General features: G+C 45.7%; 1 protein-coding gene across 1 annotated transcript in view; it reads left to right on the top strand.

Moving 5' to 3' along the window:
- LOC144498745 (carnitine O-palmitoyltransferase 1, liver isoform-like) overlaps positions 1-18,867 on the top strand; it is a 45,851-nt gene extending 26,984 nt beyond the window's left edge. Inside the window, exons 6-12 of the mRNA XM_078220362.1 lie at positions 66-203; positions 4,709-4,786; positions 7,759-7,866; positions 11,811-11,895; positions 13,318-13,513; positions 17,952-18,140; positions 18,560-18,867. Coding sequence (XP_078076488.1) covers positions 66-203; positions 4,709-4,786; positions 7,759-7,866; positions 11,811-11,895; positions 13,318-13,513; positions 17,952-18,140; positions 18,560-18,674 — 909 coding nt within the window. The 3' untranslated portion in view covers positions 18,675-18,867. The remainder of the gene's footprint in view (positions 1-65; positions 204-4,708; positions 4,787-7,758; positions 7,867-11,810; positions 11,896-13,317; positions 13,514-17,951; positions 18,141-18,559) is intronic.
- Positions 18,868-19,958: the final 1,091 nt, after the last annotated feature.

The following is a 19,958-nucleotide window of genomic DNA, read 5'->3' as shown; positions in this document are numbered from 1 at the left end:
TTGTGTGGCAGCATTGCGAATGGACCTTGCTGAAATTCCCTTGTTTATATTTCTGCTCCCTCTAGTATCTGGAGTCAGTGCAGCCACTACTGGATGCTGAGCAGTTCAAACGAATGCAGGCTCTGGCTCGAGACTTTGAGCTGAAAGTGGGACCAAGACTTCAGTGGTATCTAAAGCTGAAATCCTGGTGGGCCACCAACTATGTAAGTAAATATTTGTCAGTGATTCTATAGGTGAGGGTCAGATTTCCTCCCTTCATATTCAGCCTGGTGCCCGAATATAGGAATGTGGGAACTGAAGTAGGCCACAAGCCTGTTCTGCCATTGAATGAGATCATGGCTGATCTTTGGCCCGTCTCCTTTAATATCTTTGCTTCACAAAAATTATTTATCTCTGATTTAAATATAGCAACTGATCTAGCATCAACTGCCATTTGTGGAACAGAGTTTCAAACCTCTACCATTCTGTGCGTGTGTGCAGAATGGTCTGACCTTCGTCGTTGGACTATGCCCCCCCCCCCCCCCAGTTCTAGACACCCCGTCCAATAGCAATGGTTTATCCGTATCTATCCTGTCTTTTATGTTCATATCTTGAGGACTTCGATCAGATCACCCCTTAACCTCCTAAATTCTAGAGAAAACAGGTCTACTTAGTATAATCCCCCCTCATCATTTAAACCCCTGAAGTCCAGGTATCATTCTTGTAAACCTACACTGCAATCCCTCCAAGGCCAATATATCCTTCCTTGGGTGTGGTGCCCGGATCTGCTCACAGTACTCCAGGTGGTGTCTATCCAGGGTTTTGTATAGCTGTGTCCTTATACTCCAGTCCTCAAGATATAAAGGCCAGCATTCCATTAGTCTTGATTATTTTCTGCACCTGTATGTGAAATTTTAAAGTTCTATGCACCTGAACGCCCAAGTCTTTGGACATCTCCTGAATTTAACTTCATACCATCTAGAAAGTACTCTGATCTATCCTTTTTCAATCAAAAATGGACAACCCGACACTTGCTTGGATTGAAATACATCTGCCACTGTTTTGCCCATTCACCTAGACTATCAATATCCCTTTGGAATTTTATGCCATTGTTGTGAAGTTGAGTTTGTAAAGATTTTAAGAATTGTAAAAACTGTTGGAGGGAAAAACAGTGCATGGTCCCTTTAAAAGCTGTTGTGTTCAATGCTAGAATGTTTAAAATGCAGGCATACAGAGTACACAAATGGCAACATTTGTTGCAGAGACCAAAAAATCAGGGTTGCCTTGGCAACAGGATTTGCAGGCAGTTGCATTTTGATAGCCTATAAGTTTAAAGAAGACACTCAGCAATCAGGACCCTTTTAAATTTGAATTTTCTGTTGTTGACACCATCAGACCAATCATGGTCTAGGGGAATGCAGAGGTCATCAGGAATATAAAAATAGGAATTCAACTGCCTGCTTTCAGTGACTCCAGTTCTGTTCAGTGAGTTCAGTTGAATTCAACTGTCAGCCATCCAGAACAGCAGGTCAACTCTAGAGTGGTTCTCTACCGTGCCAGCTGAAGAACTACCTATCTAACACAGGATATCGAGTCAGAAAGCTTTACAGACAGAGAAATCACCAGAAAAACTCCAAAGGTTCTGAAAGCCATCAGACCAGGTTGTATATATATTTTTTGAGAGTGACTAAAATTCTGTTATTACTGTTTTGGTTCTGAATGGTCCTTGTATTTATTTGAACAGCATTTCAGTCGAACTTTCATAGAAACATAGAAACCTACAGTGCAGAAGGAGGCCATTCGGCCCATCGAGTCTGCACCGACCACAATCCCACCCAGGCCCTACCCCCATATATTTTACCCGCTAATCCCTCTAACCTACACATCCCAGGACTCTAAGGGGCAATTTTTAACCTGGCCAATCAACCTAACCCGCACATCTTTGGACTATATTACTTGTTTAGTTAAAGTTCCGGTTCGTTAAATAAAATAACTTGTTAATTATTCACTTAAAGCGAGTGTCAGGTCTTTATATTAATGAACCTCTAAACGTTAATGTAGAACAGATAACATCTTCCCAAACATTTTTACCAGATTACGAAGCAAGGTCAAGGGGATTAACCTCCGTATCATAACACTATCATCTAGGCTGTCTACAGTACCACTTAACTTTTTGTCATCAGCAAATTTGGATAGATGACTTTGTATGCCATTTTAATGCCCCAACACAGATCCTTGTGGATGTGACCACTAGTCACATCTCGTCAATTTGAGTACCTACCCATATCCTTACTTTCTGTCACCAGCCACTCGACCAATTTCCCAGCTATGTCAGTAATTTTCCCTCAATTCCGTGGGCCTCTATCATGGTTAACCATCTCCTATATGGAACTTTATCAAAAGGCCTTCTGGAAGTCCATATAAACAACATCCAAAGACATTCACCTGCCCACGATCTTAGTCACTTCTTCAAAAAATTCAATGAAGTTTGTTAGGAATGACCTACCTGTCATGAATCCATGCTGGCTCTCCCCAATTAACTGAAAAATGTCAAGGTGTTCAGTTACCCCATCCTTGATTATAAACTCCAATAATTTCCCCATCACAGATGTTAAGCTAACAGATCCGTAATTCCCTGGTTTTCCTCTTTCGCCCTTCTTAAAAAGCGGAGTGACATTAACAATTTTCCAATCCAGAAGGATGACTCCTGAACGTAGGGAACTCTGAAAGATTATAGTTAGGGCATCTACAATGTGCTCCCCTACCTCTTTTAACACACTTGACGGAAACCTTTAGGTCATGGGGATTTGTCACTCTTTAGTTCCATTAATTTCCTCATTATCAATGTATCACTTGCATTAATTTTATTTAGACCATGTCATCTTTCCTATTGTAAATACTGAGGAAAAGTAATTATTCAACATGTCTGTCGTTTCCCTATACCCACTGACAATACCTTTTGGTCTTTAGTAGACCAACATTGCTCCTAACCACCCACTTTCCCTTTACGTAACTATAATATTACTACTTCTTTGATGGCCCTTGCAAGTTTCTTTCATAATCCCTTTAATAGCTCTTTTAAGCTGCTTTGTGGCCCTTTGCTGGTCTTTATATCTTTCCCATTTGACAGAATCTGTACTGTTTTTGCATTATTGTAAACCCTTTCTTTTAGTTTTATGCTGTTCCTTATCTCTTCAGTTGTTCATGGCTGTTGTTTCTGAAGTTGTGCTTTTCCTTCTCGGGTATAAACTGGTTCTGTACTGCATCAAATGTTTCTTTAAACATCCTCCACTGTTCTTCAGTTGGTTTACCCATGAGCAGAAAAGTACAGCACAGGCACAAGCCCTTTGGCCCTCCAAGCCTTTGCCGATCATGATGCTCTAACTAAACTAAAAAAACCTTCTGGCCTTACTCAATCCGTATCCCTCTATTCCCTCCTTATTCATGTACCCATCCAGATGCCTCTTAAATGTTAATAATAAAGTGGGCATAACTGTGGACAGTCTCTGTCATCTCATTAGTCGGCCTCATCTAAATCTAAAATTCTACAGCTGATTCATGCTTTTCACTTTCAAGCGTTACATTAAACTCGACTATGTTATGATCACGATTTGATAAATGTTCCCGCGCAATGAGGTTACTAATTAAATCCGGTTCATTACTCCATCCAATATTACTTGTCCCCTTGTTGCATCCAGGAGATATTGCTGGACAAAATGTTCCGGCCACGCTCAAAAAGTTAAAATCCTCCATTGATACCACACTGCATTTGCCTAATTTCTGCATTTATACAATCTAGCACTTCAGAGCTGCTACCAGGGGGGGTCTGTAGACAACACTTATTACAGTTTTAGATCCTTTACCATTCCTCAGTTCCACCCATAAGGGCTTTATAATAAATCAACTGTAAAGGAACAGTAATTTATTGCACAAAAGATAGTAAAGCAAAACCACAAGAACATAGAACAGTACAGCACAGAACAGGCCCTTCGGCCCACGATGTTGTGCCGAGCTTTATCTGAAACCAAGATCAAGCTATCCCACTCCCTATCATCCTGGTGTGCTCCATGTGCCTATCCAATAACCGCTTAAATGTTCCGAAAGTGTCTGACTCCACTATCACTGCAGGCAGTCCATTCCACACCCCAACCACTCTCTGCGTAAAGAACCTACCTCTGATATCCTTCCTATATCTCCCACCATGAACCCTATAGTTATGCCCCCTTGTAATAGCTCCATCCACCCGAGGAAATAGTCTTTGAACGTTCACTCTATCTATCCCCTTCATCATTTTATAAACCTCTATTAAGTCTCCCCTCAGCCTCCTCCACTCCAGAGAGAACAGCCCTAGCTCCCTCAACCTTTCCTCATAAGACCTACCCTCCAAACCAGGCAGCATCCTGGTAAATCTCCTGCACTCTTTCCAGCGCTTCCACATCCTTCTTATAGTGAGGTGACCAGAACTGCACACAATATTCCAAATAATAATATTACACTAGTAATATTTTTGCTGGGAAACCAGAGTGGCTATTTGTGAACTGGTTCCACCTCGCTCCTATGTTTGCTAGCCTCACTCGTATTACCCCTCCAGATCTAAAGAGTATCAGTTTGGGTTTCCTGAGTGTTAATCCCTATCAGTCAGCAACCTCTGGGTTTAGAGACGAGGTATCTGATGCTGTGGAGTTTCACTATTTAAAATTTTCTGCTTTGACTCTGCTCTGACACCCAGGTTAGTGATTGGTGGGAGGAGTATGTCTACTTGCGAGGCCGTGGTCCCATCATGGTGAACAGCAATTACTACGCAATGGTGAGTTGGCCACTTCCACCCTCCAAAATTTAGACTTCATCACTCTGCTGGGTAGGGCAGCACGGTAAGAGTTTTAACAACACCAGGTTAAAGTCCAATAGGTTTATTTGGTAGCAAATGCCATTAGCTTTCGGAGCGCTGCTCCTTTGTCAGATGGAGTGGAAATCTGCTCTCAAACAGGGCATAAAGAGACACAAAATCAAGTGACAGAATATTGATTAGAATGCGAATCTCTACAGCCAACCAGGTCTTAAAGATACAGACAATGTGAGTGGAGGGAGAATTAAGCACAGGTTAAAGAGATGTGTATTGTCTCCAGACAGGACAGCCAGTGAGATTCTGCAAGTCCAGGAGGCAAGCTGTGGGGGTTACTGATAGTGTGACATGAACCCAAGTTCCCGGTTTAGGCCGTCCTCATGTGTGCGGAACTTGGCTATCAGTTTCTGCTCAGTGACTCTGCGCTGTCGTGTGTCGTGAAGGCTGCCTTGGAGAACGCTTACCCGAAGATCAGAGGCTGAATCAGCTGGGCAGCAGCAGCTTGTGCTCCTTGTCCAGCCCTTGAGAAGGTTAGATTTCCTGGGAGCAGGGGCATGCCTGAGGGTGGGAGACAGAGATTTTAGACTATGTCGGTTCAGGTGGTGGGGTGCTGGGAGGATTGTGTCCAGATTGGGCTAGAGGTTGGGAATGATGGTGCCTGAGATGGGGGGGGGGTTGGAACGAGGGGATTGCTGTTGTCCAGGCTGGGATTTGGGACTGATGGTGTCCAGGATGGAATTTGGGATTATGCCATAAAAAATGTCTGGGAAAGCCACGACTGGCTGGACGTTGGTCACGATTCCTGTTTCAGCATCATCCGCTGGTATTTCCCGGCCCGCTGCGCTGCTCACCAGGAAAATCATGTCCATCTTGTTCAGGATATTAGGATTGATGTTGTCCAGCTGTGAATAGTGGTTTATTGTTTGTTTAAGGTCTCCACAGAGACAACTGACTTTAAAACAGGCACAACCAGTGCTGCCTATTCTGTGAACTGGACAGGTTTTTGATGCCTTCTCATTCTGGTTTTCTAATTTCTGTTTCCACTTTTTCCCTTTAAAGCAAACTCGCGGGACTGTTCGACATGTAATGTCACATTGGCTCCTTTTATAGTTCTTAACCCTTCTTGGAAAACATCTGGGTATTTGAGCAGACTTCACTCAAGTGACCATTTTCTAACTGGAAGATGTTTTCCCAATCCAGGTGGATTCCCTCAATCTGTTTCATCCCACTAAGCTCAGGCCCAAACCTTCTACTACCATTAAGGGTAACCAAACCTTTTGTAAGAGACAGGAATAAAGTTTGTACCCACGATCCTCAGAGGTTCCCCTGTATAGGTTCTCAAACTTTCCGAAATCTTGACTAAAGTTAAGGGTTGGAAAATGCAAATTTTACTGAACACTGATTCTCCAACCATCGATACGGCCACGCCTGTATCGACCTCCATTAATACTGAATGTCCATTTAATCTTAGTTATCTTAATTGGATCCAATTTTGACATTGCTATTCAGTTTAATTTTTCCATATCGGATGTAGGTGGACTTTCCAGGGTGTGCACTCGTCAGGACACTGACCTACGTGTCGTTTTCCTATATCTAGGTCTTGAAGCCTGCTCCAACTCCTCATACCGGCATCAGTTACAATGTCTTGCCAGGCGGAATTCTGAAGGGACTGTTGAAGTCTGGTCAGAACTTGGCTTTGCTTTGGGGCTGAACTGCGAGCAGACCTGGGTTTACTTGTATCTGGATACTTCCTGAGGAAGGCTATGAAATTGCTGTGCTCAGGCGGTGGTCTCCAAACTCAGTTGAACTGGTATGAGTGTCCACTTCCATCGGGATACATTGCAACTCATATGCTCTACTTGCAGTATTTTCCAATGATGAGGTCAGCTGTAGTGCCTGTTTGCAGTCCAGTCAGGCTTCAGCCAACAGGCGTTTTTGGATGATTACATTTTGTCCTGCATACCAAAAGTTCCAGACAAATAAACCTGTATGTAAACCTGCATGCAGGGTGTAATGTCTTCAATGAGGTCCATGAGGTTGGCCTTTTGGAGTATGAGCTCCCTGATTAAGGCCATAGTTACCTGCCCAATCAGGGAGCCTCACCTGCATATAAAAATGGGAGTGTCAGGTCCACTTAAGTCCAATCCTAAGAGCAACGTCAAACTGAATTTGCATGCTTCCGCCAGTCGTCTCAACCTAGTTAAGAAACTTGTGACAGACTCCCTTGTCTCCCAGATTGCTGAGTAAAACCGGTAACTTCTCAGGATCAGAGGTGGCTTAGGGTCATAATATTCCCTCACTTGATCTGCCAATTCCTGGAAGGTTTTGGTATCTGGTGCCTCCAGGAAAGTTAAGCTATGAATAATAGCAAATGCCGTCGGTCCACAAGTGGTCAGAAGAATGATCTGTTGCTTTTCATCTGCCACAATATCATTAGTCCTAAAAAAGTAATGCATGCGTTCCACATATTGGGCCCAGTCCTCCACAGCTGGGTCAAAAAAGTTCAGTTTCCCAAACAGAGGCATGATGCCTGAAAATGGCTTGCCCCAAACGAAGCCAGCTGTTGCAAGCAAGTTCCTTAGGGTTGTTCTTTATCGTCGTCGCCACTTCAGTAACTCCTCAGAGGCTGGCGACCCTTCACCAGATTCCCTTTATTTATAAGCTCTGTACCTGAAGCATTCTGAGGAGTGGAATAAAGTCAGAATCAAGAGTGTCAGTGGAACTGACACTCCCATTTTTATATACAGGTGAGGCTCCCTGATTGGGCAGGCAACTATGACCTCAGAGAGCTCATACTCCAAGAGGCCAACCTCATGGGCCTCATTGAAGTCATTACACCTTACATGCAGGTTTGCCTGTGTGTGGGTTTGCATACAGGTTTATTTGTCTGTAACTTCGTCTATATTAAACAGGTAATGTTGGTGATTATTTTTCAGGATTATCTATACATTATTCCAACACGGAAGCAGGCGGCTCGAGCTGGGAATACCATCCATGCTATGTTATTGTACCGACGTAAACTTGATCGAGAGGAAATTCGTCCTGTATGTATCCTCTACCTTTTCTCCACTCCCCCCATTTCCATCATCCACCGCCTTTATCCTTTCACACTTCTATCACTTTCCCTCATTGCCCCCTCTCTATCCCCCTACAAAGTTCCTCTACTTTACTTCCTCCCTCTTGTGTTCCCTCTCCCTCCTAGGGTCACCTCTTCCATAGCCCCAAGTCACCCCTCCCACTCCCTTGCATCCTGATCCTCTCTACCCACTGCGTTGCCTCCACCCACTCAACTCCCCTCTCCCCCTGGGGTTGCCTCCTTCCTCCCTCCCAGACTGGCCTCTCATTCAGTTCTCCTCCTGCTTCCCCCTTTGCCTAGCTATCTCTTGTTTGTCCCCATTCCCACTCTCTCTGTCTCTTTTGTTTTCCCCTCTCTCTTATTCCTTCCCTGTCTGTCTTGTTTTCTCTGTGTTGTATATTTTATACCTGGGAGCTATGCAGAGATGAGACAGGTTTCTATATGTGGATCAGGTTTATTCACAGTACTTTAAAATGTCTGCTCCATGCTTTGGCTCTGGCTTCCAACAACCTCTGGAGGACTGGGCCCAGTATGTGGAATGCATGCAACCTCTACAGTTTGTTTTCTTTTCTTCAAGCACAGTGAGCATCAATAGTAAGCAGACTCTCATAATCAAATAGAACAATTGAACATGACACCCTGCATCCTCTCTCATTCTTCCTCTCACATTTCCCTCAGCAATTCCTGTTTTATCTCTATATCTAGTTTCTCTCATACCCACCTTTCTTTCCCTGCCTCTCTTTGGCTAATCATTCCATTCCTCTTCCAAGTGTTTGTATGAACCTGGAGTTCGTTGTTATATTCAAATGAGTGCTGATGAAGTTGATAGAGCTGGAGATTCCAAGTGACTTTACTTAAAGAGGCAGGAGAAGCTCAGCCTGTAGGCAAGGAGAATACACAGCTGGGAAAGAAGGTGTGATATTTTTACTGTTACGAACAGGAGGGGGCTTAATTTGACAGACCAATTTCTCCTTTTACTACTCATCCGTAAACAGAATGGTGTTTGGATTATTTTCCCCTTTACTAGCAGTAGTGCATTTGCTGTTTTGGTGTAATCCAATTTTCTATTAATAAGCCCACAACAAACTCGAGATCGGATGAATTCAAAGTGTTGGTTTGTTTGCACACTCAAAACAGAAGAAGAGACTTCACAATGCCCCCCTCTTATCTTTCTTTAGTGAAACGAGGGATAGAGAAAAGAAAGATTTCCAGTACAGAGACCACAGAGGAAAGTGTAATGACCCGGTTGGGAGGAGTGCGTAGTTTATCTGGCCCCATTATGCTGCAGGTTTTAAAGTTCAATTCACTCACCAAAATCGCCAATTATTTACCTTCACCACTGTTGGATCCAGAATAAAAAAGAGTTTAATGAGGCTTCTTTCAATGAACTCTAAATGACTGATTTATAATACAATAAAACTTATTTTTTAAAACAAATGGCAAAAACTGTTAACACAAGTTTGTACCCTGGAAGTATAACTATCTATCCCTTTTTTAGAATACTCTAGCACACAGCCCCCAACACGCATTCTATACAAACCTTACAGGGTTTGGAGAGATTGCCTTTGGAGGATAGAGATAATAAAATAAAGGATAAAGTTTGCTGTTGATCTGGAGCTCCCTTATGAAGATGGCTGCTGAACTCAGTAGGCATCTGGAAGTTCTTACCCATGAAGCTTCAACATGAAGGAGAATATAGAGATGGATCAGTTGTCCTTATCTTAGCTTTTCAGGATTTTAGATGCAGACACATGGCACTCAGATGAGGATTCGCTAGCTTCAGGTTGATAACCACGCATAGAATTTCAGGCAAGGCAGTGGAGAGCAAATTAGGCCAGTTTGCTTCTTAGCTTATTCCCCAAGACATACTGATCAAGGTAACTGGTGGGATGTTCTGGCCACACGTATCCCAAGACAGGAAATTCCAGCCCAAGTTCAACAGTCCGTTAAATGGTCTGCCAAATTTTCTGTCTCGCCCACTACGATTCCCACAGCGGGGGGACTGGGAAATTTTCAGCAACAGGTACAAAACTGAAAGCTTGTTTCTGCCATGTGATTTCCTGTACATCACTAGGTTTTGCCAGTTTTCTCCATGTCAATTAAAGTGATTACAGTTCAAATCAAACAAACCAGCTCTTTCCTCTCCTGTACCAGGCTGGTCAGCTAAATTCTTGTCTTTCTCTCTGTCCAAATGTGAACTGATGGCCTTTTAAAATATGAAAAGTCATTGCATTATCTAAACATTGGACTGCTGACTTCGATTTTTTGAAAGAGGCCCATCAGTTCCTTTTTGGGCAAGTCTGCCTTTTTCCAAGAAACCATCTGATCAACACAGTACTTGAGGGGCAAGAGAATCATGTCTTTCAAAACTATATTTTTGTTGCATTATTTAGACATTTGGATTCTGATCATCTGCAGAATTTTAAGAAAAAATATAGGGGGCGATTCTCCAAGCCCACTGCGCTGCCCGAGCTGCCGGGGGTGTTGGGGGAGGGGGGGTGTGGGGGCAGGTTGGGGAGGTCGAAGCAGGCCAGGAGAGGAGAGTTCGAGGCTGGCCCAAAGATATCCAGGAGGCCAGTGATCAGGGTGGGTGTGTTCTGGCGGGCAGCGATGGGGGGGTCACTGGGCTGCCCAGTGATTGAGCTGTCCAGCGATCGGGATGCCAGCAGTGCGGACGGGGTTACTGCACATGCGCTGATCTTGGTGCTGACAGATCGGCACATGTGCAGTGGCGGGCTCAGCGCTCTGCTGCCAGCCTCTCCAGCAGGAATAGACACCGCCCACTGATTTTCAGCGTGAATCTCCCTGAGGCACAGAGTTTGGGAGATTCATTTTGAAAATCGTGCTAAAAAATCAGCGGGAATTACACTCATTTTTATGCGAATTCGGCACTTACAAAAAAATTCTAAGAAACCGGCCGTAGTTTTGAAAGATTATCCCCATCAAACACTCCCAGGACAGTTACAGCACAAGGTTAGATACAGAGTAAAAGTCTCTCTACACTGTCCCCTTCAAACACTCCCAGGACAAGTACAGCATAGGGTTAAATACAGAGTAAAGCTCCCTCTACACTGTCAGCATCAAATATTCCCAGGACCGGTACAGTACGGGGTTAGATACAGAGTAAAGGCAGAATGTGAACTGCGTGTGAAAGTGTTTAACTCTCTACAATTTTGACAATTTTTAAAATGCTGGCTGATTTTGCTATCTCCTCTTTCTGTGTTTCTTCCTCTTCGTCCTTTTCCCTGGCCTCCCTTTGTCAAATTGGAACCATCCGGCCCTCCCCCTTTCCTGATTTCCCCTGACATGGCTGTGTGAGTTTTGGGGCACTCTGCTGACCGGACACAGGTTTACCTCACCGGATCGACAGTTCCTCTCTGCTCCTCGCAGTTTGAGTGGCTGTTTAATACAGCCCGCATTCCCGGCCTGTACTCAGGTAAGAGGCTCATGGAGAGGGAGGGGAGAGGGGGTAGGGATGTCAACATTAACACCAAGCAACTGCAGTGAGGGTAAGGGGGTCTTTGACCAGCTCACTGATACCCTCCCAGCCTTGCAATGCACTCTCAGCTTGTTTCAATGGTTTATATTATTTGAGAAAGCTCTGCACACACCCATGTGGACGGTTGTATATGAATGGATGCCCCTGTGAGGTCACCTCAAATCCAGGTCCTGTCAAGGCATTAGTGTAAATGTCTATTTCCAAAGCTGCTTTCTGTTTCATTGTCTTTGTGTCTGTCGCTGTGATGTATTGAATCTGTCTGTCTGTCTCTCTCTTTCTCTCTGGTGTGAACTTTGTGACAGGTGTGCTCCCTGCATTTCACTCCTCTCCTCTCCTCACTGCCTGCCACCACCACACCCACCTCCATTACAGGTTTTTTTATTTACTCTGTGTGTTTTCACTCTTCCTTTCAGCTTATGGGTCAAAGTGCAATCCCCATGTGCTCCTATCAGTACGAACGTATGTTCAATTCCAATCGTATTCCGGGTTTAGAGACAGGTACAGTTACATCCTGAGCAATCTCTCTGCCTCTATCATAATGCCCTTTAAATGCTTGCTGCCAATTGCTTCATTGTAGAAATGTGAAAGGAAACAGGTCATCGAACAAACATACGGGTGAGACAATGTGAGTGAATGAGTGTGTGAATGGCTGCAGTGTGAGGGGCTGTAGTGTGAGTGAGTGAGATTGTGAGGGACTGCAGTGAGTGAGTGTCTCTTCGCTGTGAGTGAGTGTCTCTTCGCTGTGAGTGAGCGAGCGTCTCTTCGCTGTGAGTGAGCGAGCGTCTCTTCGCTGTGAGTGAGCGAGCGTCTCTTCGCTGTGAGTGAGCGAGCGTCTCTTCGCTGTGAGTGAGCGAGCGTCTCTTCGCTGTGAGTGAGCGAGCGTCTCTTCGCTGTGAGTGAGCGAGCGTCTCTTCGCTGTGAGTGAGCGAGCGTCTCTTCGCTGTGAGTGAGCGAGCGTCTCTTCGCTGTGAGTGAGCGAGCGTCTCTTCGCTGTGAGTGAGCGAGCGTCTCTTCGCTGTGAGTGAGCGAGCGTCTCTTCGCTGTGAGTGAGCGAGCGTCTCTTCGCTGTGAGTGAGCGAGCGTCTCTTCGCTGTGAGTGAGCGAGCGAGTGTCCAGTGCATGTGTGTTGAGTTATCTTGTGGTGTTCATCTCTCTGGATTTCTGCCTGAAGTGGATTTGCCGCTGGGGTGGGTGAACTCCAACCGACTCACCCAATTGTTTGTCCCTGTTCGCCCCATTCATTGGGTGGTGTGCCAGTGGTGAGGAACCCTTGTGAATTGTCTTTTGGTTCAGCGATTACTGGGTTGGGGTTGTGACTGTTACAACATGGCCCACGCTCCTGACCGTCCATTTCCTTTCCCTCAGCATTTCATTGGCAGCCCCTGCCCCGTGCAAGGAGCAAGGGCGCTGTCCACTGTGAAAGTATTTTGGGATGGAGCATTCTCCAGTCAGATTTTGCTGTGAATGTGCACTGGGTGACATACATTTGAGTAAATGAATTCTCCTAGAAGGCTGCAGAAATCTAATACCCAACTCATCATGAGGGGAGGAATCACTTTGCAGACGTTGTTCGTCCTGAGTTTCTCACTGGTCACATCTTCATTTGTGTCTGGATGTCACCTTTCCTCATGTCCCACTCTCAGTTCCTTCTTTATTAGAAAGCCGAGCTTTGCATCGAGTCCAGTAACTGCCTGGCTCCTGTTCAATTTGCTAATGCAGCTTCTGACTGTCTGCTTCTCTGTTTAACATTTCTCTGGCTTTGCTCAAACACAGGGGCAGGAGCTTCGTGCTACTTGCCCGATGTACTTTTGTCTGATTTACCTCAACACTGTCAATAAATTCTTGTCATGTTTTCTTGTTGGCCATTTTGTGTGCCTCGCTCCCTCGCTATCTCTCTGACACACCCCTTCTCTCACTCAGACACCCTCCAGCACCTCAAGGACAGCAAGCATATTGCCGTTTACCACAGAGGTCGTTACTTCAAGGTCTGGCTCTACCACAGTGGCAGGCTGCTCAAACCCTGTGAGATTCAACTTCAGATGCAAAAGATCTTGGATGACCAGTCACTGCCCCAGCCTGGAGAGGAGAAACTGGCGGCTCTGACTGCCGGTGACAGGTGAGAACTCGAGGAGAGGCCTGGCTAACCCTGTGGCTGCTACTATTCCTGGGCGGAGGGCTGAATGCAGGCACAGGTACCAAGAGAACAGAACCACTGACACAGCAGTACTACTTCAGGAATGTACAGGTGTGGCGAATGGAAATCTGGAATCTCCAGCCTACAAGTGAGGGATGCGTGGGGTCCACTGAAATTGGGTCAATTTGATGAGGTGATGATATCACGGGATATGGTCAATGAAGTAGCAACAGAGATCAGCCATGAAGGAACTGAATGGTGGCACAGACCTGAGGGGCTGAATGGCTTCCTCCTGATCCTATGAAGGATTGCCTTTGTGTTCTTGGGATTTAGTCATACATAGGCCACACCAGGGAGGGCTGTCAGCTCCTGCCTCTTCAGGTGGTTTGTGACCCAATGGATTTTTAAAGAATCTGCTATGTTTTCTGATCATTGGTGACCAAATTTATTGCATTTCATAATTTCACTTGATGGAAATTATTCAAACTCTTCAGGTGTTGCCCCAATAATTAACCACTGCATCAAAGAAAGGAATCGCTGTTGTACTGAGCAGAAGGCAAAGGAACAAATACTGGGTGTCCTTGATAGGTATGTCCCTGTCAGGCAGGGAGGAAATGGCCGAGTGAGGGAACCATGGTTCACGAAAGAGGTGGAATGTCTTGTGAAAAGGAAGTGGGAAGCTTATGTAGGGATGAGGAAACAAGGTTCAGATGGCTCGATTGAGGGTTACAAGTTAGCAAGGAATGAGCTGAAAAAGGGGCTTAGGAGACCGAGAAGGGGACATGAGAAGTCCTTGGCGGGTCGGATCAAGGAAAACCCCAAGGCTTTTTACTCTTATGTGAGGAATAAAAGAATGACCAGGGTGAGGTTAGGGCCGGTCAAGGACAGTAGTGGGAACTTGAGTATGGAGTCAGTAGAGATAGGTGAGGTGATGAATGAATACTTTTCTTCAGTGTTCACCAAGGAGAGGGGCCATGTTTTTGAGGAAGAGAAGGTGTTACAGGCTAATAGGCTAGAGGAAATAGATGTTCGGAGGGAGGATGTACTGGCAGTTTTGAATAAACTGAAGGTCGATAAGTCCCCTGGGCCTGATGAAATGTATCCTAGGATTCTTTGGGAGGCAAGGGATGAGATTGCAGAGCCTTTGGCTTTGATCTTTGGGTCCTTACTGTCCTCGGGGATGGTGCCAGAGGACTGGAAAGTGGCGAATGTTGTTCCTCTGTTTAAGAAAGGGAATAGAAATGACCCTGGTAATTATAGACCGGTTAGTCTTACTTCAGTGGTTGGTAAATTGATGGAAAAGGTCCTCGGGGATGGGATTTACGACCATTTAGAAAGATGCGGATTAATCCGGGATAGTCAGCACGGATTCGTGAAGGGCAAGTCGCGCCTCACAAATTTGATTGAATTTTTTGAGGAGGTAACTAAGTGTGCTGATGAAGGTAGGGCAGTTGATGTCATATACATGGATTTTAGTAAGGCGTTTGATAAGGTCCCCCATGGTCGGCTTATGATGAAAGTAAGGAGGTGTGGGATAGAGGGAAAGTTGGCCGATTGGATAGGTAACTGGCTATCTGATCGAAGACAGAGGGTGGTGGTGGATGGAAAATTTTCGGACTGGAGGCAGGTTGCTAGCAGAGTGCCACAGGGATCAGTGCTTGGTCCTCAGCTCTTTGTGATTTTTATTAATGACTTAGAGGAGGGGGCTGAAGGGTGAATCAGTAAATTTGCTGATGACACCAAGATTGGTGGAGTAGTGGATGAGGTGGAGGGCTGTTGTAGGCTGCAAAGAGACATAGATAGGATGCAAAGCTGGGCTGAAAAATGGCAAATGGAGTTTAACCCTGATAAATGTGAGGTGATTCAATTTGGTAGGACTAATTTAAATGTGGATTACAGGGTCAAAGGTAGGGTTCTGAAGACTGGAGGAACAGAGAGATCTTGGGGTCCATATCCACAGATCTCTGAAGGTTGCCACTCAAGTGGATAGAGCTGTGAAGAAGGCCTATAGTGTGTTAGCTTTTATTAACAGGGGGTTGGAGTTTAAGAGCCGTGGGGTTATGCTGCAACTGTACAGGACCTTGGTGAGACCACATTTGGAATATTGTGTGCAGTTCTGGTCACCTCACTATAAGAAGGATGTGGAAGCGCTGGAAAGAGTGCAGAGGAGATTTACCAGGACGCTGCCTGGTTTGGAGGGTAGGTCTTATGAGGAAAGGTTGAGGGAGCTAGGGCTGTTCTCTCTGGAGCGGAGGAGGCTGAGGGGAGACTTAATAGAGGTTTATAAAATGATGAAGGGGATAGATAGAGTGAACGTTCAAAGACTATTTCCTCGGGTGGATGGAGCTATTACAAGGGGGCATAACTATAGGGTTCATGGTGGGAGATATAGGAAGGATATCAGAGGTAGGTTCTTTACGCAGAGAGTGGTTGGGGTGTGGAATGGACTGGTTGCAGTGATAGTGGAGTCAGACACTTAGGAACATTTAAGCGGTTATTGGATAGGCACATGGAGCACACCAGGATGATAGGGAGTGGGATAGCTTGATCTTGGTTTTAGATAAAGCTCGGCACAACATTGTGGGCCAAAGGGCCTGTTCTGTGCTGTACTGTTCTATGTTCTATGCTCCTCCTCTTCACCAGCTGAAAGGATCAGATTGAGTCCTAGTGAGGAGGCCATTCAGCCCCTTGAACCCTGTTCCACCATTCAATGAGAACAAGGCTGATTTTTTACCCAGTCCCCCCCCCCCCCCCCCTTGATTCCATCTCTTTTTATCCTGTTGGCTTGCTAGAACCTGCTTATCCAATTTAAAATGCTGAATCGAGTTTCCAATGGGAGACAATCCCACACTTTGATCTTCCTTTACATGAAGGCTTGGTAACCTTGTCCTAAACTCCCCCATCAGTGGAAAACATCCTCTTTATCTAACCAAAATCCTACAAACCCATTGAAACACCCCTTAATCCCTCATATTCCAGGAAACTCGAGCCGAGATGTAATTTATCCTCATAATCTAACCATTGTAGCCCTGGTAACATTCTGGTCATTTTGCACTGCACACCTTCTACTGTCTGTGTGGAGTTTGCATGTTCTCCCGTGTCTGCGTGAGTTTCCTCTGGGTACTCTGGTTTCCTCCCACAATCCGAAAGACATGCTGGTTAGGTGCATTGGCCATGATAAATTCTCCCTCGGTGTACCCAAACATTCAGTCCTCAGTGCTCCAGGATGCAGTCTAACCAGTCCTTTGTCCATTTGTAACAAAATCTCCTCACTTTATACTCTCTGCTTTGAGTTATAAAGGTTTCTAATCCTTTAGCCCTTTTAATTTGGAAGCTGTTCTGTGGACGTGGATCCCTGAATCTCTTGGGAGCTCCAGTGTTTCTAGTATTTCACCATTTAAATAATACTTGCATCTATCTTTCTTTGTCAAATATACCAGTTTTTCCCAATTCCTTCATCTGTCAATGTCTGTTTACAATTCAGTAAATATAGATATATGGCTCTTTGTCATGCGATCTAAGTCATTGATAAATGTGGTGAATATAGTTCCTTGTGGACAACACACATCATTTTCTACCATGATTACTACAATGTCTTCTAACACCAAGCCAATCTAATCAACAGGCTTCCCTCAATTCTGTCAGCTTTCATTTTAGCTGACAAGTCTCCTTCTCGAATACCTTCTGGAAGTCCATGGAAATTACATCCACTCCTTGAGTTAGCTTCTCAAAGAATTCAATATGATTTATTAAATACGACTTCTCCTTTATCCATAACTGTTCATGTTCCAATCTGACCACTCAGTAATGATCAGGTAATGATTGGTTCTACGCTTCCTAAACTGTGGCTAGGAAATGCTTTGGGATCATAAAGACCCTGTCAAAATACCAGCTCACTCTTTCATTCTGAATAGAAAAGGTTTTGTTGTGTTGATGTTTTCTTCCTCACCCCCATACCTACACCACACATTACTGCCTCCCAGTTCATTCACTCTCTGAGCTCTGTTGTCGGTCCTGGACTATCTCCCAAAAAGACCACAGAAAGCTGTATCACTGCCACACTTTGCTCAGTGTAACCAGACTCTGTATGACCACCACTCGCTGATTTGTGGGGCCGGTTTATCAGGTGGACTGGATCCTGTTTGGAGTTAAGTTGGTTAACTTGATGGTTGAGCTGGTAAGCAGGAGGATCGCCTGGGGTTCTACAAGAGAGTTTTCGATACCTTAAATTATTTCCAGTAGCCATGATGTTTTACTGTAAGATCAACTCTACCTGCTGCTGTTCAGTGCTATTAACGTGCAGCATGCTTAGATTACCGCAGCATCAAGGACATAGAAGTACACTTTTGTTGAATGTCTATATTTGCCTTGTCTGTTCCTGTTAAGTCTCCACTGTGTGTTTTACATCCTCTCATTCTAGGATACCCTGGGCTAAAGCTCGTAACTCCTTCTTCAGCCAGGGAAGGAACAAGCTGTCATTGGACACCATTGAGAAGGCAGCTTTCTTTGTAACCCTGGATGATACAGAGCAGGGATTCCGCAAAGACGATCCAGTGTCTTCACTCGATAATTATGCTAAGTCTTTGCTACATGGCAAATGCTATGACAGGTAGGTGACTGACCTGGGTACAGGTGGGTGACTGACCTGGACCAATGACTGAGCAAGTTGAGCAGTGTCTGTTTGAGGGTGACCTGGTTAAGTCTGTTGGGGAGGACCTGGTCAGGGGTGTGGGGGAGGTGAGTAGGGTTGTGTGGGGGGAGAGTAGTGGTGGGGGGAGAGTAGGAGTGTAGGGAGCTGAGTAGGGATGTGCGGGGTCAGGGGTGTGGGGGAGGTGAGTAGGGATGTGGGGGGTCAGGGGTGTAGGGGAGGTCGGTAAGGGAGTGTTTGAGAGCGGGAGGCTCAGTCTGGGGGAAGGGGAGGTTCTGTGAGTGGGAGCGTCCCTCTGGGGGAGAGTTACTCAGGGAGGGGTTTCTGAGCAGAAGGTGAACCTTGGACACTGTTTGTAATACACATCTCCTTTTTTACAGGTGGTTTGATAAATCTTTAAGTTTTATTGTCTTTAAGAACGGTAAAATTGGTCTTAATGCTGAACACTCGTGGGCAGACGCACCCATCATTGGCCATTTGTGGGAGGTAGGATAATCCTATCAATATTCGAATTGTCTGAGCTTCATATTGCAATAAAGGAACTTGTACACGACAAACCGTGGCAGCTGCTATTCTGTACCAAAAGTGATCAATTCAAAATAGTCCCAAAGGATCTGAGGAGACTGAGAAGGTTCTCTTCACACTATTTCTGCATTGCTTTAGCAGAATGGTTGGGATATAGACCATTGTACGTCGACAAGGAAATCTGAGACAAATGCACAACTGGTGATAGGAAGCAGAGAAAGGGTCATAGAATCATCAAATAGAATGCAGAAGAAGGCCATCCTATCCCTTGTGAATCTGCTGCTCTCACCTTATCAGCAATTCACCAAGTGTCAGTTTCCTGCCTTCACTCTGTATACATGCACATTCCTCTTTTCAGATAATAATCCATTTCCCTTTTAAATATCTCGACTGACCCTGTCTCCACCGCACTCTCAACTCTGACCCTGTCTCCACCGCACTCTCAACTCTGACCCTGTCTCCACTGCACTCTCAACTCTGACCCTGTCTCCACCGCACTCTCAGCACTGACCCTGTCTCCACGGCACTCTCAGCATTGACCCTGTCTCCACTGCACTCTCAGCATTGACCCTGTCTCCACTGCACTCTCAGCATTGACCCTGTCTCCACCGCACTCTCAACACTGACCGTGTCTCCACCGCACTCTCAACACTGACCGTGTCTCCACCGCACTCTCAGCACTGACCGTGTCTCCACCGCACTCTCAGCACTGACCGTGTCTCCACCGCACTCTCAGCACTGACCGTGTCTCCACCGCACTCTCAGCACTGACCCTGTCTCCACCGCACTCTCAGCACTGACCCTGTCTCCACCGCACTCTCAGCACTGACCCTGTCTCCACCGCACTCTCAGCACTGACCGTGTCTCCACCGCACTCTCAGCACTGACCGTGTCTCCACCGCACTCTCAGCACTGACCGTGTCTCCACCGCACTCTCAGCACTGACCGTGTCTCCACCGCACTCTCAGCACTGACCGTGTCTCCACCGCACTCTCAGCACTGACCGTGTCTCCACCGCACTCTCAGCACTGACCGTGTCTCCACCGCACTCTCAGCACTGACCGTGTCTCCACCGCACTCTCAGCACTGACCGTGTCTCCACCGCACTCTCAGCACTGACCGTGTCTCCACCGCACTCTCAGCACTGACCGTGTCTCCACCGCACTCTCAGCACTGACCGTGTCTCCACCGCACTCTCAGCACTGACCGTGTCTCCACCGCACTCTCAGCACTGACCGTGTCTCCACCGCACTC

Source organism: Mustelus asterias, chromosome 9 (assembly GCF_964213995.1).
Source record: "Mustelus asterias chromosome 9, sMusAst1.hap1.1, whole genome shotgun sequence".
In the NCBI taxonomy this organism is placed as follows: Eukaryota; Metazoa; Chordata; class Chondrichthyes; order Carcharhiniformes; family Triakidae; genus Mustelus; species Mustelus asterias.
This window is presented reverse-complemented; position numbering and strand designations above follow the sequence as displayed.